Source organism: Hippocampus comes, unplaced genomic scaffold (assembly GCF_001891065.2).
Source record: "Hippocampus comes isolate QL1 unplaced genomic scaffold, H_comes_QL1_v1.1 scaffold406, whole genome shotgun sequence".
Taxonomy (NCBI): Eukaryota; Metazoa; Chordata; class Actinopteri; order Syngnathiformes; family Syngnathidae; genus Hippocampus; species Hippocampus comes.
Genome location: NW_017805934.1, coordinates 229,572 through 252,239, shown reverse-complemented (window position 1 = coordinate 252,239; position 22,668 = coordinate 229,572). Strand labels below are relative to the sequence as shown.

At 44.4% G+C, this 22,668-nt stretch overlaps 2 protein-coding genes across 2 annotated transcripts; one reads left to right on the top strand and one right to left on the bottom strand.

The window, feature by feature from the left end:
- Positions 1 to 146: 146 nt before the first annotated feature.
- On the bottom strand, positions 147 to 21,518 carry LOC109528095 (hippocampus abundant transcript 1 protein-like). Its single transcript, XM_019890397.1, has 14 exons — positions 21,448 to 21,518; positions 9,670 to 9,748; positions 8,858 to 9,003; positions 7,603 to 7,701; positions 7,201 to 7,263; positions 6,720 to 6,847; positions 5,855 to 5,969; positions 5,286 to 5,504; positions 4,433 to 4,546; positions 4,247 to 4,318; positions 3,694 to 3,806; positions 3,158 to 3,255; positions 2,796 to 2,953; positions 147 to 2,564 (listed from the first exon to the last, which is right to left on the bottom strand). The coding sequence occupies exons 2-14, from the start codon at positions 9,716 to 9,718 to the stop codon at positions 2,292 to 2,294; spliced, it is 1,647 nt and encodes a 548-aa protein (XP_019745956.1). The 5' UTR covers positions 9,719 to 9,748; positions 21,448 to 21,518; the 3' UTR covers positions 147 to 2,291.
- LOC109528098 (spindlin-Z-like) lies at positions 10,803 to 19,481 on the top strand. Its single transcript, XM_019890401.1, has 8 exons — positions 10,803 to 11,135; positions 16,263 to 16,352; positions 17,492 to 17,590; positions 17,706 to 17,754; positions 17,841 to 17,976; positions 18,315 to 18,432; positions 18,610 to 18,843; positions 19,178 to 19,481. The coding sequence occupies exons 3-8, from the start codon at positions 17,551 to 17,553 to the stop codon at positions 19,375 to 19,377; spliced, it is 777 nt and encodes a 258-aa protein (XP_019745960.1). The 5' UTR covers positions 10,803 to 11,135; positions 16,263 to 16,352; positions 17,492 to 17,550; the 3' UTR covers positions 19,378 to 19,481.
- Positions 21,519 to 22,668: the final 1,150 nt, after the last annotated feature.

The window sequence follows — 22,668 nt, the reverse complement described above, 5'->3', positions numbered from 1 at the left end:
ATTTTATTTTTTTTCCCCAGCGTTTCAATTCCCTGGCAATGCCCTTGCATGTGTAAACTCCTGAATAGAAATCCGTCAAACGGTCAATTACATCCGTTATGACACAAAAGCACAAACACAACAAGCTCAGACGTTCTCATTTAAGATGGTGTCAAATTATGTTTTAATTATCACGTGATCAACAATATGGCTGAACACATTCAGAACACACATTTTATTTACAGTGAATTCCATGTACAGTTAATCACAAACATTTAAATCCATGTACAGTATTTCAGTGTTGGGACACTTTGACCGCTGAAGAACTCTCATTAAAGTGGTTAACAATCAAATGACACGGTGTAGATTTGCATCGATACTTGTGATATGAGTTTGGAAATTTTGAGAAAAACAAAAAAACAAAAACATAAACAACAATTTTTGGATGCCACGCTGTATGTATGATATGCTGAAATATTGTTGTCTTGGTGGCAGTTTATTCCAATTGTAAAGTGAGTGTCTTTCAAAGCGTGTTGATGGTGAAAACATGACTATTTTAGTATGAGCCAGTTGAGTATTGACTCAATGAGTTCTGGGAAACGCCCCCCCCCCCACCCCTGCTCAAATATTAGTTTCTTAACTAAAAATCCTGTCTTCAAATTATGGATTTCCGATAATATTGTTCATCTCTCAGCGTGCCAGAGTTTAGTCCCCGTTCATATTGTGTCAGTGAGTTACACAGGACACCAAATCCTCATCATAACAATTTCAACGACCCAATCATTCGCATGTTCAGTTACAATTTTCGGTCGTAAAGCAAACATTTCTGTACACTGTGCCTCTTATCTACAGTTAAACTCTTGGACATTCCTTGGTCAGTCTTTTCTCTAGTTTTCATCAAGTACAAACATGATACCAACCTTGCATTGTAAAGATGCACTCAGTTGCAAAGTGACAAAGACATTGCTTCTGTGCAAAACAAATTGATGGTTGTGTGGTGAGTAAAAAGGAAGAAGTGGGAGCACATTCACCGATGATGACAAAATTGGTGCAATGTTGAGAATACATATTTGGAACAAGGTATATATTTAATGAGTCGGCGTCTCACGTTCAGAATATGCCATCTTATATTGAACTAGCACCAGAATGTATGCAAAAATAATGTTACGGTCCTTTTCAAATACTCAAAAGTACTTTCAGATTTCAATTTTAAATATATTCTAAAACAGATCTAATAAGTAATGAGTAAACAGGTTGAGTGTGGTCTGAGGTAGTGTCCCCAACATGGAAACGGACTTCAAGGACAAGCAGACGCTCTGTGATTTCCCAAATGAAAATTTTGTTACCTTTTCAATATTTTCTACCCTCCAGACATGTGCCGTATGGTCGATTAAAAAAAATGCGAGCCATCTCGTCGGGATGCCTCCTGGACGTGTTCCATGGGAGGACAACCAGGAGGAGATGGCGGGGAATCCAGGACATGCTGGAGAGAGAGTGTCTCTCAGCTGCCCTGGAAGAGATGGACCAAGTGGATGGGGACAAGGAAGTTTGAGCTTCAGTGCTTAGGCAGCTGCCCCGTTGACCCAAAGCTCAGACCAGGGGAAGAAGATGAAAGGATGGATTGATGGAATGGAAAATGCAAGATTTTATGATTTGGCTCAATCACCTTCCGGTATATTATAGCTTCTCGTGTCTTGTTTTTTCCTTACCGAGTAGAAATTTACAAATCAACACCAAAACTTTAGCAGCTTTAAATATGTTGCAGACATACAGTTCCCATTAAAAAAAAAAAAGACTAGCATCGGTATAATTCAGCTTTAAAAAGATACAGCTGAATATGATAATTTCCCCCCCCCAAAAAAAAAAAAAATCTTCTACTATAAGCATCAAGATAAACAACAATCATCCCACCCTAAAAATCACCAGAAACGTGACTAAAATATCGACGTTTCCCCTTTCAATCGAATCAAATGCTGGTGTCCTTATCAGCGCGGTCCATTTTGGTCACAACCTCCTTTTCTCAACCAAACACTTGATTTCGGTGAAACGCCAGCTTCGCGCGTGCGGAGCACTTTTGCACCCGCCGCTCTGTGAAAGCAACCGCTGGTTCTGCCGCTCAGCGAGCGGCGAAATGCTGTTCCGAGCCCTCTGGCGAAGCATCAATGCGTCTTACTGTCAAACGTCAGACAATACGAGGTACTGTACTTTTACTCACCCGACAGCAATGGAAACGTGTTCTTCTTTTAAACAAAATGCCAATCGACCAAATGACAACGTTTAGTCCCACACGCGGTGGTCTTTCCCCTGGTCCGTCAAACAATACTGTCCTGCAGCAGGGGCTCAAAATCTTCATCGCTGGTGGCGGCGGGAGTTTCTTCGTCGCTGCCTGGGAGAGGTGTGTTAATATGGATGCCCGCCAGCGAGGACAGCGACTCTTTGCTCGCTGGCCGCGGCTTGTCACTCAGCGGCAGCTGAGATGACGAAGAGGCGGAGGAGGGCTTCTCCGGGATGAAGAGAGCAACGAGGAAGGCGACGACCACCGTACATGCCCCCAAAAGGAAAGGTGGGCCGGGGATGAGCGTTTGCTAAAAGAAACAGGAAAAAAAAAATGTTTTAAAATGACTTCCCATAACTCGAACCCCATTGCGCCCTTTGGTGCTGTAAATCCTTGTTGTGACGTCAGGTAGTCAAATACTCGCGTCAAGAGTGTCATAACTTTTTTAGTGACTAAAATTTTCAAGATTTTCAACTCGTCTGCGAATACCGGAATGCCCTTTGCGGTCGCGGGTGCCTTTCATTTCTTTGAGTGCTTGTACCTCAGTGGGACTGTGAAGAGGCAAGGGGTCAAAGTCTCCCTGGATGGGGTCCATGGTGTTCAGCTCCACATTGAAGAGGAAGAAGATGAATCCATACAGCGCTGGACCTAAACCATTGCACAGACCTCTGATCCCCGTGATCATTCCCTGAGCCACACCTGCGCGCACAGACAAACTCGGGTCAATCTTTCAGGCGACTTAGTTGGTCATCAAGCTGCTCAGAACAGATTGCCGCAATGCAACTCTCAACACTGTCGAGGACATGATGAAACCCGTCGCCGATCTCGGTACTGGCACAGTGACCCGCGGCCGTGAGGGCGATGACATCACTGCAGAAAAAGGCGAGAAAGTCTCGTTGTCACCTTGTTTATCAGGATCGGCAGACTGCGACACCAGAGCTGAGACCGCAGGGAAGGTGATGGAGGACATGGCGGCGACGGCGCCGGCTGCCCACATCATCCTGTTCACATAAACACACAAACACAATGCATGCATCATAAAAAAAACATGATTTGCGAAAGGAGGGGAGGGGAAGGCTGAAGCATTCCGAACAGACCATCCGAACAGACAAAAAAAAAAAAAAAAAAAGACTAAAACTCGAAGGAGGTCAGCAGCCAAGGCTTGCGAGTGTTCGCGAACATTGTTTTTTTTTTTCTTCAGAGTTAGTTAAGGGTTGCAAAGACGCTTTTGCAAGACATTCGGTTTTAAGGCTTGCCACCAGTTTTTCCCACCATCATCAAATTTTAAACATGTTCAACATTTCTTTGCAACGAGCAAAACTGTTGGTGTGACTGTTAAAACCGATGGCCAAGTCGTGGCGAAAACCCAACAATCGGGCCAGGCGCAATTTTTGGCTACTAAGTGAGACAAGGGGGCTTGATTAATTGACAAATCTCACCAAGGCTCGGATCCAAAGCCATACCAGGCCAGCTGAAGAATCTGGAAGCCCAGACCCAACAGAACTGTGTTTTTATTACCCAGAGTCCGCATCAGCAGTGTGAGTACAAGCGTCTAAAGAGGGAAAACAAAGAGACCAGTTGAGATCTGGATGCATATTCAATGGCTACATAAGAGGGAAAAAAAGCTATTATTATTGTTACTATTCACAATTGTAAATAAGTGTAAGTTAACCAGATCCTGAATAAACGTCACCGTCGGATTCTTTATGCCTTGCACAAAATAATGTGAACATGATTCTGCTTATGTTGTCTGTTTCTCAGTGGTAATTAAACTCACTGGTCAATTTTTGAAAGGCAGTCTGTTGAGGGGCTGGAAAAAAAAAAACAATAAGCCCTGTTTTTTATTAGTGTCGCCCAGCCCTGCTACCAAGTACGATGACGACGACCACCAACCACAAAAAAGTATACAGTATTAAAGTGTTGTATGACGAGTTGATCCTTATTTCCATTCATGAGCTGTAATGCAAATATCTTCTTGAGTGTTTGTGTTACCTGTGCCACAATGGACAGGATTCCGACAACTCCAATAAAAACAGCAATTGTTGTCGAGGAGAAATTGACGACCTGCAGGGATTTTACAAAAGTATCGGTGTATTCAACATGCTGATGGAATATTGGCAAGACTTACAACAAAAATGTGTCCAGAAAAAAAAATTGTTTTAGTGTGTGGGCGGTTACCTGTCGCAGGTAGAGGAAGAAGCTGGAGTACTGTCCCGCCTCTGGTAAGTATGACAGGAACACCGTGATACAAATGAGTAGGACTGTGGGGTCCTGACCCACCTTCCTCAGAGACTGATGGAGACAGAAAAAAGAAGAGTTGAAAGGCGGGAAATACAACACCCAAACAGTTAAAGGGGAAGTCAACTCAAAAATGTTCTTTATCATGAATACGTTGTCTTGTGGAGTACGAATTAAGTAGCAAAATGCACCGGTTTTTATCCAGCTGAGGGGGCGGCCATTTGCCACTTGCTGTCTACTGAAAATGACATCACCATTTTCTCAGCTTGGTCATGTGACATTCGCAATCTGAACCGCGATTGGTCGTTTCCTGAGCCTTGAGAAACTGTGATGTCATTTCCGCCTGTATCATTGAGCTAGGCGCCGCCCCCTTCATCGAGGATCGCACCCCGGAAGCGATACGGAGACGGACCGGAGCCGGCGGGAAAGTGAGAGACAGAGCCAAATAGGACAGGAAATGTTCATCGTTCCTTGTATTGACAATGATGGGGAATGTGAAGTAACTCGCCAACAAAACAAACGTTCTAAGTGTTAGAAAACGGCGGGTTGTTATCCGACCATCCAACGCAAGTGACGATATTCCCATTTCAGCATGCCGGCAGCCTCAATCTGGTCAATGGGGACGTCACTCATCTTCCTCTGGCTCATCAACTAACAAGTCCACACAACCGGTTGAGGGTGTTGTCGCCCTCCTCCTGAACCGAAGCCAGCCGGGGTAGGTTCCACCACGGACGCCCCCCTCGTGACGATAAGCGGCTTGGATCATGGATGGATGGAGAGTTCCGGCACTTACAGCGAAGGGATCGGCTTGCTCCCAGGATATGGGCGCCCCCCAGGTGTTGAGCCTCATCTTGTCCGGCAGAGACTCGGGCACGGCGAGCAGGATGAAGCAGATGTCCACCAGGGCGATCAGCGTAGCGACCAGAACCACCAGGTTGTCTCCATACCATGCGGACAAATACGCCCCGATGGCCGGGCTGGTCACCAGGCTGGCGGCGAACGTGGCAGACACCTGCCACCAATGGAGGAGAGGAGGACGGGAAACGCCATTTTCAAGGTTGACAAATTGCAGCGATGAATCATTTCGCACAACACGCTGACGTTTCATGTGTGTCAATTTGAATGACAACCTGCCTGACATAATGCAAGGCGACACGCACCTCGCTGTTTTGTTTAGTTTTTTTTTAACGTGGCATTTAATGCAAAAGCCACCCGTTCTTAAAGTAACACTACAGTTGGGAAAGATCCCATAAGTCCTGTTTTCCAGTCACAGCGATGAATGAAAAAGACGGCGGTTAGCATGCGTTTGTCAACAAAATACACTAAATAAAAGGGAGAGGACAATGAAATGCCAGTGCTTACCAGACCATAAGCTGTACTCCTCTCCCTTTCATCTGTCACATCTGCAACGTAGGCAAAGATGACAGAGAAGGTGACCGAGAACGCTCCTGACATGGAGATCATGGCGAAGTACCACCTGGAAAAGGACGAGGAAAGAAGTCTCTTCAACACGCGGTTACGAGTGACATCGCAGAGACATTTGTGAAAAAAGCCACAAGTAAGACAGTCGACCCTCGTTCCAACGTACCTCGAGGGAACCGAAGCAATCTGCACATTATCACAGTAGTTCATTGTAACCATTTCCAATAAAATGGCCGTACATTTTGTTCCTAAGTAAGATCGCGTCTTGCAATTTGCTTCCCACATTTTGTCATAACAAAGGCCCTTTCGCTATTTTGTGGGGAAAATCTAGTCGTTATAACGAAGTCGACGCCGTAAAGTTGTTTGTTGTCAGCAAAATCGGCAAATGGAAAGTGAATGATGTGAAATCGGAACTTGGAACCTGTTAAGTGCCTTGCGATGGGTCTAACTATGAAGCTGGGTGGGTTGCGTTGAAGAAAAAAAACGAAAAAAAAAAAACAAATGCAAGTATGCTTGAAATCGTTTGAGCTCCAAGTATTACTCAAAAGATGGTTGGCCAAGTTTACCTAACGCTTGACCTTTAATAGAAGCGGCGACAAGTTGGCCACACGCTTGTAGTGATGCAATGATCAGTGCTGCTTGTTGATTGCTTAAACACGCAACACAGGCTCTATAAAAACCACGTCATAAATGTGACTTAGAGCGTTAAGAGAAATGTATATACAGCAGACCAAAGGAGTCAGTGCAATGTGCAGACAGTAATGGAGCCATTGCAATTATGCAAGGTGACCAGACAGTGACCTACCAGGGGCTGAGTCTCATGAGGGGGATTGGGGCGCAGGTGAAGAAGACGGTGACCAAAAGGAATGAGCGCCTCCCCCACACGTCCGACAACGCACCAATCAGAGGGGCAGACATGAACGACAGAAGACCCTTGAGAGGAAGAGGAAGAGTCAGTGACAGCAAAGGTCATCACAACAGTAGATGATCAACTGCCCGATCTCTGGTTAAAAAAATGGTCACAAACGGTCTGACCAAAACTGGTCATTTGTGTTACATTCTGTCTTAGGGTGTGCAAATTAACTCGAACGGAAAGCTAGCAACATGACACAATAACCGACGAGAGACTTTCATTATGTGAGTCATTTACAATTTGCAGTAACCTGGGTCGTTTTTTTTTTTAAATTCCAAGCCAATGATTTGCAAAGTTGACATTCAGAACCGACTGATTGATATTTATTGAGTGTTGAAGAGCAGAACCTTTTTTTTTTAAAACACATTTTTACCTTCACTCCTTGAATGAGTCCATTCATCAGGAACGTGTGCTGCGGAAACGTTTCATGTAACACCTACGCAGAAAGACATTGACATTCACAAAGTCATTTCGTAAGTTACTAAAATAAACAAAAGCACTATCCTCCCGTTGTTACTTAAAAAAAAAAAAAAAAAAAAAAGCTCCAACCCCATCATTCGAATGATGTCAATGCTTAAGCGATCGAGGTTTAAATGGCTCTGAGGACTCACACTGCGACCTACTCCAAAGCAAAGTGCTATTCTCGACAGCGGTTCATAAAACGGGCCACAGATGCCGTCACTGAGAAGTGGCGAGGAGTCCCTACGCCGCCGCGATGTCACAAATCTGTGATGGAATCTTCCGCCTCAGACACAACCCCGTTGCCGTTACTCACCGTGAGCATGGGTGTGGTCAGCAAACCCCAGGCGAAGAACTCCAGGAAGATGACCACAACGGCATGGTACACGCTGGGGCGGCCTATGCCCTGCTGAAGCTGACACACACACACACACACACACACACACACACACACACACACACGCACACACACAAATAACTAAATTGAGTCAACAGACAGAAAACAAATTTCAGCAGATGTCTTTTTCTCTGCCATTCTGCTTTTGTTTTGTTTTTACTTTATTACAAAGCATTTCAGGTTTAGGGGTTCAAATTATACATTTTATAAAAATCTTGAAATAAAATGACTGATCTGGGGGAAAAAAACGAAAAAAGATATAGATATTATTGCACTTAGGGCACACTCGGTAATTCTTTGGATGATACCGAGGCTCTTTTTTAAAGCAAAACCTCATCAAACGTTAAAGCACAAAATCTTTTCAACAGCAATTGACAATGATTTGTGTGCTGTTATGGATCATCAGGTGTGCTGCTGGAAAGGATACAATTTCACTTAATCAGTCAGAAAAATAGTTTTACCCCTACAAATAATGTATCTTTGTTCTTCTGTCGATGCTCGTGGCATGCAGCAATTAAATGATGTCACATTTTCTTATCAAACCAGCTGAATACAAAATTCGATACAATCAGACAAAAGGGGCACGTCAAATTCAAAAACGACGTCTCAAATGATCAGCAAGAAAACGTTTGCGACCATGCAACGATGCGACCAGTGTCGATAGATTCCAGTGCGGCGATGTTAAAATGGACGCTTGAGCATCGAGAGGGTGCAGACAGTGCAGACTGCCACAGGACGCCGTGTGTGCCAGGCAGTGCGGTTATGTAACAGATAATGGCTCCATCCCGAGCACATCACCACTGCTCTGTTCTCAGCCGACTGATCGATCACAAAAACCCCACAATGTGGGCCTCCTTATCCGCTTTCGTTTTATAACGACAATTAAATTGCCTGACGTCATTTTGCATTCGAACACACGTTCGGAACCTCGAATGGAGCGTGCTTATATGAGTCAGGTGGTGTTTTTTTTTTTTTTTTTACAATGAAAAGGGAATTTCAGAAATGAAATCATTACATTATTACAAATCAATCTAGAGACGCGAATGTTAACCGGTGATCCCTTTTCACCCCAAATCGTTACATTTACAATATAACACGTGCAGGGTGAAATAAGGACATTATTGATCGTCATGTTGATGCAAAATGATATAAACAGGTCGTGTCATCTACCCACCGCGGCTCCGTCCTTCATGATGATCTTCTTGACAAGAAGCACTCGGCCGGTGCCCGCCGGCGGTTCCCCCGCCATCTCTTCACACTTGCCGCCGGTGACGAAGCATCCTCGCCGCGTTGATATCCGCGGTTCTTCCAGGATGTCACCTTAAAATGTGCCCCGAGGAGGCGAGACCGAGCGAAGGGTTTAATAACCGGAGGCAAGCAAAAATAAAATAATCTCCACAACGTCTCAGTGTGGGTAGTTACTCCATCAGATTAGATCGGTCAGCACTCAGCAGTTCACTACATTGAGAGTGGTGCATTCACTCACACCATCAAGTTGGTCAGAAGGAGCACAAGACTTCCGGTTTGTTTGTTTTTTGTTTAATTTGCGCTCAAAAGAAAAAACGGTTCTCATCTTTGCGTTATGTGTTGATTGCAGTTGTATTGTACGCGAACCCGTGTTACACATCGCGTAAAACACATGACCTGGTAACATGTCAAACTGGGTTAAATATGTAAATAACATTGATTAAATAAAGGCGACTCTGTGTCAATCATTTACTCATTTAGTAAACACAGTAAAGTGATATCACTGAATGCATGCTGTTTGTTAAGATTCTAGTTTAAAATGGAAGACTGACATCGATCGTGGACCATCGATTCGCGTCAGTGCATTTGGTGGTTTGTCTGTTACTTTGAAAGGAAACGTGTATTCCGGTTGGTACGGCAGTAACAGACGAAAACGTACAGGGTTCCTTTAATCTGATCACGTGTAAATGGCTGTGGTGGTGCCTGCGAATATGTGTGCGTGTGTTTGTGTGTACCTACCAGGATTTGCAAGAGATGCCGGCCACACGTCGTTCTCAAAATGAAGCATGTAACCGATGAAAAAGTCCTTGAAAATAATCTGAAGAAAATAGTGGGAAACGTGCTAACAACAGACATGCTAATCCAACATACATGTAAACACAAATGTTAAATGATAGAATTTACCTGAATGTTGTATTTTAGAGGATTCAATGTATGTAATAAAACTGACAGTATTTACTCTTGGGCTCCCGCACACACCCGCGACCCTGGGATATGCGTTACGGAAAATGGACGGATAGATATTTACTTTTACTGATTTTCATTTCATTATTAGCCTATTTAGTCATCCATAACAATTGTGGGAATGAAAAATTGCCACAAAGAGAAATTAGTGAAATGCATAAAAGTAACCACCAGCGCGCATGTAGTTATTGTAATGCCAATGTTTTGTTGTGGTTGAACGACAGCAGATTCATGTTTCGGGTTTCAATAACGTTTGATAATAGTTATAAATAATTAACTAACGGAAATATTATTGTTTAAAGGGTAGTCTTCCTTTCGTGCCGTATGTCACTCTCTCTAGCATTCAGACGCTCTCCTCCTCCTTTCTCCGCATTCTACAGAAGGTTGGAACACAATTAAGCAAGGAGAAAAGCGTTATGCGCCACGCTCTTCTTCCAGCTTGCACTATTTGGCAGAGCTCGGCCAGGGTGGGGGAGAGAAAGTGAAATGGTGAAGCCGCAACTCTACGGCCGGAACAGAGTCTGTACAGAAAAGTAAGAGCTAACGTTGTGGCGACATTCCCATTACTCAGCTCGTTCATTTTAGATTTCAAGCTAGATTGTGCCTCCCCAAATAGTAAAGAATATAAATTCATCGAGAGAGAGAGAGAGAGAGAGAGAGAGAGAACGCATGCTATGGCTATCACTGTGTGCTTAGTCAAGAATTACCTTGAGCAGATATTTTGCTTTTCAATCAAGAAATCAATCAATCAACATCATTCTGTATTTTTACATCATCTCAGAGGTTTTCAAAAATAACAACCCTGTTGACATTGTAAGCAGTAGAAAGTACAAAAATCTACTTTCAAAGAGTCATCAGACAAATAAATATTCAAAGAGCAGATACAATACCTGAAAAATCAATGTGAGTAGTTGACGGGGTTGGCACCCACAATTGACGAGCTCTATTTCTCTCACGAATTTGGTGGATGGAAACTAAATACCACCAAATGTGTGTCAGTGAAACAGAAGATTCTTCTAGTTCAATGTTCAATTTCATAAACGACATCACACTATTTTATTTTGAAATGCTTTCGCGGAACTGCCACACTTGTGTGGAGTTGTTTTAACTTTCCATGGCGAGATGGCCGTGCAGTAGCTGCGCGTTCCCGAGAATTCGGAACGGGTTCCGTAGACGGTCAGCCGAAGGCGAGACAACTCACCGCAGTCCTATTCCGGACCCACTGATACAAAATAAGAACGGTAAGAACGAGGCGAACGCGCACCTGGCGCTCAGACAGCGTGTCAAGCTGCGGGTAAACCGCCCAAAACAAAAACACTGTGCGTTCGTTTTGGCATGGGGCGTCCTCGCGCAGTCGGTTGGTGTGGCGGCTGGCGGGGGAGGGGCCGCGGGCAGCAGCAGCAGCAGCAGCAGCAGCCGCAGACAGCCTGAGCTCGATCTCCGTCTGCTGCTTTCTTTCTTCCCGCAGTATTTATGTCTTTCCTCTTTTGGACAATCCCTCTGTCCTGCCAGCCCATTCACACCCCCGTTATCTTCCTGGTGTATGCGTGTCGAAACAATCGAGAGTAAATCAAGCGAGCAACATGGCTGACGCTGGCCCTGCAGAACCTGCTTGCTCGTTTCTCAGTCACTGGGGATGATGTCTGTATAGTTCACATTTTCTCGGCCTTATAGCTTTGCATTGGTCAAACAGTACTAGCAACCTTATTTCACCAAGCAAATAGAAAAGAATACAGACATTTGTCACACAACACACAATGTTTACTGCATGGGCATTATCTTTTTGTCTGAGCATAACGTGCTGTTGTATTTTGTTTTTGCTCAATGCATTGCAAACCTCCAATGGTGTTTGCTACGTTTGCCCCGAGCCACCTTTGTAATTAAGGGTCAACTTGAAGTTGAGATTCTGAAGGTAAAGCTGTCCTGTGAGCAAACCGGTAATAAAGGATCTATGCAGCAATTTGCCACATCCATTTACCGTATTGCAAGTCTCAAGGCACTTTTAGTTTTGAAATGGTCTCCATCAATCTGAAGAGAAGCTTCTGTTTCATCATTTTTCATGATTGTTATGTTCCTGGTCGTTGTCATACTCATACTCTTCAGCAAGGTCATAACAAAGAAATGCAGCAGCTATTGGAAACACAGAATGCAGAATTTGTGTGTTTTAATTGAAGTTGACAAAATATGACCAGTATCCGATCAAAAGGAACAGGAAAGCTTTTCGAGGCATCAGTCGGACTTTGGATGTCACAGTCAGAGAACCCCGAGGAGCCACAATGACCTCAGTTCTTCATAGGTCTCTTGAAAATCATTTTGAAGACGTTTGTCGAAGGCCAAACCGTTCACGGAGCGAGATTCCGAATCAGGATTTGGAGTATTTGTGAGCGTTGTCTAACGTTGTGAACTGTGTAACTCGACTTGATTTGCAGATAACATAACTCGTGAGTTACAGTGGATCTTCTGAAGTCAAACACAATCCATTTTGTCAGACAGCTTGACTTTTAGGTCTTTGTTCTAATTGCAAAAGACCTTCCCCCCTGCAGGAAGTGAATGCATTTATTGTAATCAAGGCTGTAACTGTCATCTTTATAAAGTCTTTAATTTCTACACAGGAAAGGTTTTAAGTAACATTGTAGCATTCCTTCGTGTGGTCCAAGTGGGAGAGAAGGTGCCCAACGCATTTGGAAACCGAAACGGGCTTCACCCCGTCAGCCATGCCACGGAGCGGGGAACACGATCGTGTTTTCAGAGTGATACTGTCACCTTGTGGCGTTTTACGGACACTGCTGAATTGGAATTGCTGGATGCTGAGCATTGGCTTGTTCCAAGTAAAGAGTCAATGTAATTCAATTCATTAATTGCATTGCTCATATTGTACTGAGCGCGCACACAGAGAGAGCAAGAGCCCCCCCGTTCGGAACTTGAAACGTTCATAGATCAATTTCCTATTGAAATGAATGGAAACGTAATTAATCCGTTCCAGCCCCAAAATTAAGTTCCTTTTTTTTGGTCATATCATTTGCTAACACTGATTCCTTTCTGTGTGTGGAATCACAAAAAAAAAAAAAAAAAAAGCCCATTTAATGTGCAAAAGTTACTTTGTGCGGCATCCAACTTAGTGAGGATTGTTCATCGTTCTTCTGCAACCTCGACTTTACTGAAAACACATCCTAACTCTCGATTTTAGCAAGCATCACGGAAGTTGACATGTTTGATTGGCTTTCGCGGACCAGGTCTGACCCCCGGGCCTTGAGTTTGACACCTGTCACATCTGAAACCTACAGTTTAATGATTGAGGTTTGCTCGCTGGTCGAATTCCTCCCCCCCAGCTCCCCTTTCTGGTTTCACTGCTGCACAAGATGACATTGAGCCGTTTCAGTCCAGAACAACGACAACAGATGACTAATCACACGTTGCCCGGGGCAACAAGACAGGAGCGAAATCACCACCGACAGGAGCGAAATCACCACCAGCCGCAGTCAAACACTGCAAAACGTCTCCTGTGTTTCTCGAAGGTTGGTTGCCTCTGCAGGTAACGAGCTGGGATAAGCATGTTTCTGTGCTGCTTCTGACAAGTTTCCGCTTTAACAACAGCTACCGCTGTCGTCGCATTCATGCATCAAGAATCTTAAGGAAACCATGTCACTCTGTTCAAAGTTGGATCCTGTTTTTGTTTTTCCCGTCCAAATTTGGCACAACACTATAAGCCGTACTTCTCGTGGCCCGTTTCCACAGCATTTGGTCTTATTGTCCAATTTCTGTTGCGATCAAAATCTGGTTTACGGGCTGGGGCTGTTATTTCATGTCACAGGTCTGGTCCGGATTTACTGTATGTGCAGCCCGAGAACAGCCGGCATCGTGGACACCCGGAACAGGACTTAACAATGTTTACTGCATGGGCATTATCTTTTTGTCTGAGCATAACGTGCTGTTGTATTTTGTTTTTGCTCAATGCATTGCAAACCTCCAATGGTGTTTGCTACGTTTGCCCCGAGCCACCTTTGTAATTAAGGGTCAACTTGAAGTTGAGATTCTGAAAGTAAAGCTGTCCTGTGAGCAAACCGGTAATAAAGGATCTATGCAGTAATTTGCCACATGTTTACTGCATGGGCATTATCTTTTTGTCTGAGCATAACGTGCTGTTGTATTTTGTTTTTGCTCAATGCATTGCAAACCTCCAATGGTGTTTGCTACGTTTGCCCCGAGCCACCTTTGTAATTAAGGGTCAACTTGAAGTTGAGATTCTGAAGGTAAAGCTGTCCTGTGAGCAAACCGGTAATAAAGGATCTATGCAGCAATTTGCCACATCCATTTACCGTATTGCAAGTCTCAAGGCACTTTTAGTTTTGAAATGGTCTCCATCAATCTGAAGAGAAGCTTCTGTTTCATCATTTTTCATGATTGTTATGTTCCTGGTCGTTGTCATACTCATACTCTTCAGCAAGGTCATAACAAAGAAATGCAGCAGCCATTGGAAACATAGAATGCAGAATTAGTGTGTTTGAATTGAAGTCGACAAAATATGACCAGTACCCGATCAAAAGGAACAGGAAAGCTTTTAGAGGCATCAGTCGGACTTTGGATGTCACAGTTAGAGAACCCCGAGGAGCCACAATGACCTCAGTTCTTTATAGGTCTCTTGAAAATCATTTTGACGACGTTTGTCGAAGGCCAAACCGTTCACGGAGCGAGATTCCGAATCAGGATTTGGAGTATTTGTGAGCGTTGTCTAACGTTGTGAACTGTGTAACTCGACTTGATTTGCAGATAACATAACTCGTGAGTTACAGTGGATCTTCTGAAGTCAAACACAATCCATTTTGTCAGACTGCTTGACTTTTAGGTCTTTGTTCTAATTGCAAAAGACCTTCCCCTGCAGGAAGTGAATGCATTTATTGTAATCAAGGCTGTAACTGTCATCTTTATAAAGTCTTTAATTTCTACACAGGAAAGGTTTTAAGTAACATTGTAGCATTCCTTCGTGTGGTCCAAGTGGGAGAGAAGGTGCCCAACGCATTTGGAAACCGAAACGGGCTTCACCCCGTCAGCCATGCCACGGAGCGGGGAACACGATCGTGTTTTCAGAGTGATACTGTCACCTTGTGGCGTTTTACGGACACTGCTGAATTGGAATTGCTGGATGCTGAGCATTGGCTTGTTCCAAGTAAAGAGTCAATGTAATTCAATTCATTAATTGCATTGCTCATATTGTACTGAGCGCGCACACAGAGAGAGCAAGAGCCCCCCCGTTCGGAACTTGAAACGTTCATAGATCAATTTCCTATTGAAATGAATGGAAACGTAATTAATCCGTTCCAGCCCCAAAATTAAGTTCCTTACTGTCACCTTGTGGCGTTTTACGGACACTGCTGACTTGGAATTGCTGGATGCTGAGCAACTTAATTAATCCGTTCCAGCCCCCAAATTAAGTTCCTTTTTTTGGTCATATCATTTGCTAACACTGATTCCTTTCTGTGTGTGGAATCACAAAAAAAAAAAAAAGCAAAGCCCATTTAATGTGCAAAAGTTACTTTGTGCGGCATCCAACTTAGTGAGGATTGTTCATCGTTCTTCTGCAACCTCGACTTTACTGAAAACACATCCTAACTCTCGATTTTAGCAAGCTTCACGGAAGTTGATATGTTTGATTGGCTTTCGCGGATTTTAGCAAGCATCACGGAAGTTGACATGTTTGATTGGCTTTCGCGGACCAGGTCTGACCCCCGGGCCTTGAGTTTGACACCTGTCACATCTGAAACCTACAGTTTAAATGATTGAGGTTTGCTCGCTGGTCGAATTCCCCCCCGCCCCCAGCTCCCCTTTTCTGGTTTGTTTGACACCTGTCACATCTGAAACCTACAGTTTAATGATTGAGGTTTGCTCGCTGGTCGAATTCCTCCCCCCCAGCTCCCCTTTCTGGTTTCACTGCTGCACAAGATGACATTGAGCCGTTTCAGTCCAGAACAACGACAACAGATGACTAATCACACGTTGCCCGGGGCAACAAGACAGGAGCGAAATCACCACCAGCCGCAGTCAAACACTGCAAAACGTCTCCTGTGTTTCTCGAAGGTTGGTTGCCTCTGCAGGTAACGAGCTGGGATAAGCATGTTTCTGTGCTGCTTCTGACAAGTTTCCGCTTTAACAACAGCTACCGCTGTCGTCGCATTCATGCATCAAGAATCTTAAGGAAACCATGTCACTCTGTTCAAAGTTGGATCCTGTTTTTGTTTTTCCCGTCCAAATTTGGCACAACACTATAAGCCGTACTTCTCGTGGCCCGTTTCCACAGCATTTGGTCTTATTGTCCAATTTCTGTTGCGATCAAAATCTGGTTTACGGGCTGGGGCTGTTATTTCATGTCACAGGTCTGGTCCGGATTTACTGTATGTGCAGCCCGAGAACAGCCGGCATCGTGGACACCCGGAACAGGACTTAACATCTAATGACAGACGCATGTAAGTACTGCCAAATCATTTCTTCGAGAAACCCCCGCCGACAAACACGTGAGACCGGCAGGGCGCGTTACTGTCAGTCATCAGCAAAACCGACGTCGGTCAGTGACGGATGGAGAGCTCCGTCGGTACTTGACCCGGTTAGCCGCGAGGACACTGAAGAACGAAAACCCACTTTCGTCAGCCCCCGCTGGTCTGAACACGAATTTCGGCTGGATTAATATTGCGTTTGTGAAATATGACTTCAGCGGGAAAAGCTCCCGGTTCCTTATCCATCCCAGGAGACTATTTGGCCGCTTGGTGTCGTCATTGCAGTGCCTCGGGGCTCGGGCGGCGACCAATCATTGCTCACCTGTTTTCCGAGTTTGGTCACGTGACTCTTGCACGTGGAGCCCTTCAGGGACTGTGATGTCATTTTCAGTCGACAGCGAGTGACAAAATGTCCGTCGCCTGCAATGGATCAAAACTGGTCAAGTTCACGACTTCATTCATGTTCCACAAACGCAATCCTTCATCAGAGTGCCGTGTTTCGACGAGTGGGGAGCTTGGAACATTTTTGACTCGACTTCCCCTTTAACAAGATTCGTCCATAATGCTTTGCAGGCTGTGCTTTTCTTTTGCCTTTCACGTGCTGGCTTTGATTACGTCGTGGTGCGTGATGTTACACATTGTTCTAGAATACGCCTTTGGATCTGTTTTATGATGAAATGGTACAGTCGTACTACATTAAAAGGCGCTGCAACATTTTTCAAAGATCGCTCCTGTGATATTTTCCTACAGTGACTGTGCTCCAGTGTCGTTTTGAGGCTTTATTGCCCACCGCTAGTCAGAAAGCTTGACGTGTTAAAACGCTTGGGAGCGAAAACAATATTCCCGATACGGATTCACTCTGATGCGGGGTTTTGTTTGTGGCGCCAGCTCACTCTTAAGAGTTCCTGCCTCCTTCGAGCAAGCTTAGAGGGAAGGCCGCTGGTTGGCAGACTGCCAGTCGTGAGCGTGACCTGTGCACTTTGTTGGAATCGGTTCTGTTCATCAGCGAAGGCCACCGAGATACCGATTGTATCTTCTGGCTTCACATGGCGCTGAATAGAACATTTGGAGATTGGATTATTTGTAACTATGTTTTCCTCCGCCCCCTCCAGCCTTGGAGCGTTTTTACATCGTAGCCGGGCAGCCTGGCTGCCTCCCTGCCTCCAAATGAATGAAGAGCACTCCGGATCACAGAGACTCTGCTGATACAGGTCCGATGTTTGTGTCACACTACGTGTGCCGGACTCGAGATTTTCCATCTACTCTGCAATCATTGACAGTATGATGCATCGCTGTCGACTCTGCTGTCATGTTGCTTCCCCTCAGGGCATGCAGGTGTTTCTGCAAATATGATGAAGAAAAAAAATCCCAATAAGTGAGTGGGCGCGCTTTGAGACTTTCGGACGCACCTTGAATGGCCGCACACGTTGACGCTTTTGTGTTTTCGCATTCTTCACGAAGGAAACATAAGAGCAATCTGGGCCCGACCACCAAAGTTCTGTCACAGCCACGGCGCAACATCGTCGGCTGCCGCATCCAACACATCTGGAAGGACGGAAGTGGCCACGTCGTATGGAAAGGGACCGTTCTTGACCAGGTGAGAAGTGCTGCTTCAAATCATGTGAACGGTGAGCTTTTATTATTATTTTTTTCTTCCTTACTCTGTCTTAATAGTACAAACTTTGAATGAGATGTGATTGCTTGTAAGGCGCGACATTTTTCGATCACAAATAGCGATCATTGGGCACTCACATTTCCAGTAAGTGTACCAAATAACATTAGCGTCATGACAGGTCACTCGCAGCCCAAGTTGCCGACTAAGTGGAGGAAATTCCGCTTTAAAAACAACTCCATAGATAAATGGACTCATGAAATCAGTTGTCCCGCCCCCTTTGATGATCGAAGGCTGTTGTTCTCTCTTTCCTACCCAACCAGGTGCCGGTGAATCCATCTCTTTATCTGATAAAGTACGATGGCTTCGACTGTGTGTACGGTCTGGAGCTCCACAAGGATGAGAGGGTTCAAGGGTTGGAGGTGCTTCCTGACCGACTGGGTAAGCGTCAACGAAGATCAAGACCTCGTGTGCTCGTGAGCCTATGATGTGATTTTATATCATCGAGCTCCCCGCCCCCCATTGACTTGCAAACATGCATCCATCTAAAATCGTTACCCTCTGCATAACTTCCCCGGAAAGCGGCTCATGACTTCATTTTATTTTGAATTCATGCAGCCAAATCCCGGCTGACCGACGTCAATCTCGCTGATACGATGATCGGCAAAGCGGTGGAGCATATGTTTGAGACGGAGGAGGGTCCAAAGGAGGAATGGCGGGGGATGGTGCTGGCCCGGGCGCCCATCATGACCACCTGGTTTTATATCACCTATGAGAAAGACCCGGTCCTCTACATGTACCAACTGCTGGATGACTTCAAAGAAGGAGACCTCCGCATCATGCCTGACTCGAGTGAGTGCAATTTGGTTCGGGGCTAATTGGCCTGTTTTTCACTGCAGCAGTTGCATCAATGTTGCTTGAAACTGCCCGACAAATAATTGGGTATTTGTCGGGCTGGACTCTGGCACCGACTACGTCAGAGAGGGGTGTGGGGCAGGGTGGCGGGGTGATCCTGACGATTGCGGATGTCGAGGAACGACTCCCTGGACACGCGTAACTTTGAAACGCATGTCGACTTGAAATCAAAACGAGATTTCGTCTGATTTCGACTCAACAATTTCTTGGCGCTCTTTGACAGAAATGTCAGATGACTTTGAAGTCACTTTTCATTCCTTCGTGCCTGCAGATGACAGCGTCCCGGCCGAGAGGGAACCGGGCGAGGTGGTGGACAGTCTGGTGGGCAAACAGGTGGAATACGCCAAAGAGGACGGGGGCAAACGAACAGGCATGGTCATCCACCAGGTGGAGGCCAAGCCTTCCGTGTACTTCATCAAGTTCGACGACGACCACCTCATTTATGTCTACGACCTGGTGAAAACTTCATAAGACTTTGCAGCCATCCTGACACTCCCCCCGCCCACACCACACGCTGACTGACACACACGCCCGATTTCTGTACCACGCTCCGCAGACCCTTCATGACGAAAGCCCACACGCAGTCATTGTCGACTTGTTTGACAAACGGATTGAAAACACTGCAGAACAAGTTGACAATGGATGTCAATGTATGAACGCTAATTTGGACTTTGCTGCTTTGGAAAACGGTTTGACTGAAAGATTTGGTTCGGTAGGTAGCGATGTAGCAACGCGGTCGGCCATTGTTTGTCGGTCAACAAAGTAGAAGAAGCCCAATTTGGCAGCGCCACGCACCGAAATAGGAGGCGTGACAGCAAAAGAGAGCTCCTCACCCTTGTCCGTCACTGACTCGTACGATGGCCACGCGGACGCCCGTTTTCTGATGCCAAGGCCGTGAAAAGAACACACATGGATGTACGGCAAGCCCCGAAACCCGGTTCACGACTTTTGTTTCTAACTCGCTCCAAACAAACATCGTTGAGAATTGATGACACGCGTTCTCAAAAGTCCACATGATTGCACTGTAAATCCAGCCTTTATTTTCAACGTCCATTGCACTTCCAAGTTGTCATTTTCACCCCTTTGAAAGCTCTTAATTTAACGAAGAAGCATTTGTACGTATGGAATTGCGCCACTGAATAGACTGTTTTTTTTTCTTTACCTTTCAATATTTATCGAATCTTTTTTTTCTTTTCCTTTGGGCGCCCATCATGCCTTCATTTCACAGGAAAACCTTTGACTCCCAAGCGTGTTTTACATTTGACCAAACTTTAAAAAAAAAAAAAAAAAAAAAACATTTGGAGATGAGGATTATTTTAAACTACATTTCGATGCCTTTCCCTGGCATAAATGGGCTTTTGTCCAACTGTGAGTGGACCCGTGGCCAGTGGAGTCTTTTCACACGAAAGGGGACGACAGCAACTTAATTGTTGAGGATGAATCGTGAGAATATCAAAACTGGAGATATCCCAAATAGCAACAACAGGGTTTTGTACAGAACCAAGCAAGACACATTGGACTTGAAAAGAAAAGAAAAGAGAAAAAAAAAGACTTAATTTCACAGCTGAAGATGTATTCAACATTAATGAAACCCTCAAGATGTCTGCAGATGAAAACTGTGATTTTAAAAAAAAAAATGGGAATTTTTTTCCACATTTTATATTGCCAAACTGCTTCTTGATGTGGATTTTTAGGTTTTGTTTTTTGTTTTTTTACAGTAAGTGTTACAGTGTTTATGATTTCACTAAAGCCTTTGCATATGCTTTTGTGTACTTGCCTAAACTTCGATGAAGGAGTTTAAAAACAAACAAAACAAAAAGTTGTAGTCGTGTAGTATAGTTTGTGACTTACGCACACTTATTATTATGATACTATGATGATGATGATGATGATGATTATTATTATTATATCTGCGCTTCCTCCATTTCAAGTTGTTTCGAAAACAGGTAATGCATTTTTGGTGTTGATATTCAAGAAGAACAATTTGGTTGCACCTTAAATCCCAAGGAAGGCATTGAGAAGATTAGACAACCAAAACTCTCTGGCACAGTTGCGTTGAGGGAAAGAAAAGGTCCCAGTCGAGTGGAACCAATGTGACGTCTTTTGAGTCATTAAAACCGGATTGCCACCTCCATGTCTGCGGGTTAAACGAGACGCGAGTCTCGCAGTTTATTTTCATTCGTAGCATGGAAAAGAAGACTTTCAGTGACGTTGACGTGACGTTGTGTTGGCCAGCTCCGCACCATCGATACAGTAGCTAGTTGGTTGTATTGCTCTATGTATGTGACACGACGATCCTCCGGCGATTGTTTTTTTTACATTTGATTGGATTGAGTTTACTCACAACTGAAGCTTTCCCATCAACACGGCCCACGGTTTTTCAACTTTGGTCCATCATTCCCAACCACCAAAAATGTTGCATAGGTGAAAGTCTCAAACAATGAGTCTGAATAGTTGTTTGCATCTGTTATTTAGGTTGTAGGTTTTCTTTTTTTTTTTCTCCAGACAATGGTCTCTTGGTGAAGAAAAAAAAACTCTTACCTAGCTGACAGTTTCCGCTGTCACTTTGGCCTTCGTCGGAGCTGTCGCTGCTTCCTTGTGACGGGTCTTAAAAACAGACACGTAGACACAATGAACATCATAGCGCTATTGAATCTGTAATTCATAAACCAGGCAACCTAACATTCAATGTATGGTGTTTGGGGATTTATTTGAAGGTCTAAAAAAAGGATATTGTTTTCCAATCCAAAATGCAACTGACGAAATCACACGGGAGGCAAAGGAAGCAAATGTTGAAAGCCATTGGGGGAGGTCTTGGTTTGAATGCATGTACAGATGAGATGCAAATGTCAAACCTTCAGTTTGTGTACTTCCTGTGATGTAGATAGTTGTCGAAGCAGATAGATGACGGCTATTGTTCATCACTGCACCAAAAAAAAGAGACTCTCCCAGACATTTATGCGCATTTAGTATGTCTTTCAAGACAGAGAAGTATGATCATCTCAGCACTGTTTTAGTCGACTTTGGCAACGGCACAATTTGCCCGTAAAGTTGTGTCCATAACAATTTGTTGTTCTTCTTTTTGCAGTTATTGATTATTGTTGTTGATGTCGGAATGACATGGCTTTTTCTATCATCCTGCCTTGTATTGTTTGTTTGTTTGTTTTTTGTATGATTAAACATGTATGTTCATTTTTATTGTTCATGAAAAGCTGTGGTTTGTGTTCTTTCCCATATGTTGTGTTGTCACTCGACTCCACGGCGCAGTGGTTGTCCTCGTGTCTCAATTTCATGGACAGCAAAATAACTATTTGCACCCGTTGGAACTCCTGTAAAGTCATCATGGATCCGTTTATATAAGCGATTATCTTCTAAAACGGTCATATCTTGCTTTGCGGTCGGATGCACTAATAGACAAGGATGTAAACACAACTTGGCTTTTTAATCACACACCTGCCGATGAAGATAAACTACACGACGGCGATGGTTAGGGGCAACCCGCCGTAAAGGCTGGCAGCCCTCAAAAGTATTAAACGACTTACAGCGATCATTTGTTTTACTGGGTTAGGAGATCGTTGTGCATATATTTTACTCATAAAACCCATTAAATTATTGCATGTTGTTTTGTGTAAACAGAGAACGGAACGGGTAAAAAAAAAAAAACGTCAGCATCATGAAAAAGTTTTACCTTCGACATGACTGGCTAGCTTGTTCTCCCGGTGTGTCATGAAGTCGCTCCGTTTTCCGTCCACTTGGATTTCG

What these genes read in the sequence shown, in the direction of transcription:
- LOC109528095 (XM_019890397.1), bottom strand. Translation starts at nt 9,718, where the DNA reads ATGCTTCATTTTGAGAACGACGTGTGGCCGGCATCTCTTGCAAATCCT. An exon ending in CTCATGAGACTCAGCCCCTG is followed by an intron (nt 5,970 to 6,719) that starts GTAGGTCACTGT and finishes GTCCTTTTCCAG; the next exon opens with GTGGTACTTCGCCATGATCT. An exon ending in AGCAAGCCGATCCCTTCGCT is followed by an intron (nt 4,547 to 5,285) that starts GTAAGTGCCGGA and finishes TGTCTCCATCAG; the next exon opens with TCTCTGAGGAAGGTGGGTCA.
- LOC109528098 (XM_019890401.1), top strand. Translation starts at nt 17,551, where the DNA reads ATGAAGAGCACTCCGGATCACAGAGACTCTGCTGATACAG. An exon ending in AAGGGACCGTTCTTGACCAG is followed by an intron (nt 17,977 to 18,314) that starts GTGAGAAGTGCT and finishes CTACCCAACCAG; the next exon opens with GTGCCGGTGAATCCATCTCT. An exon ending in CCGCATCATGCCTGACTCGA is followed by an intron (nt 18,844 to 19,177) that starts GTGAGTGCAATT and finishes TCGTGCCTGCAG; the next exon opens with ATGACAGCGTCCCGGCCGAG.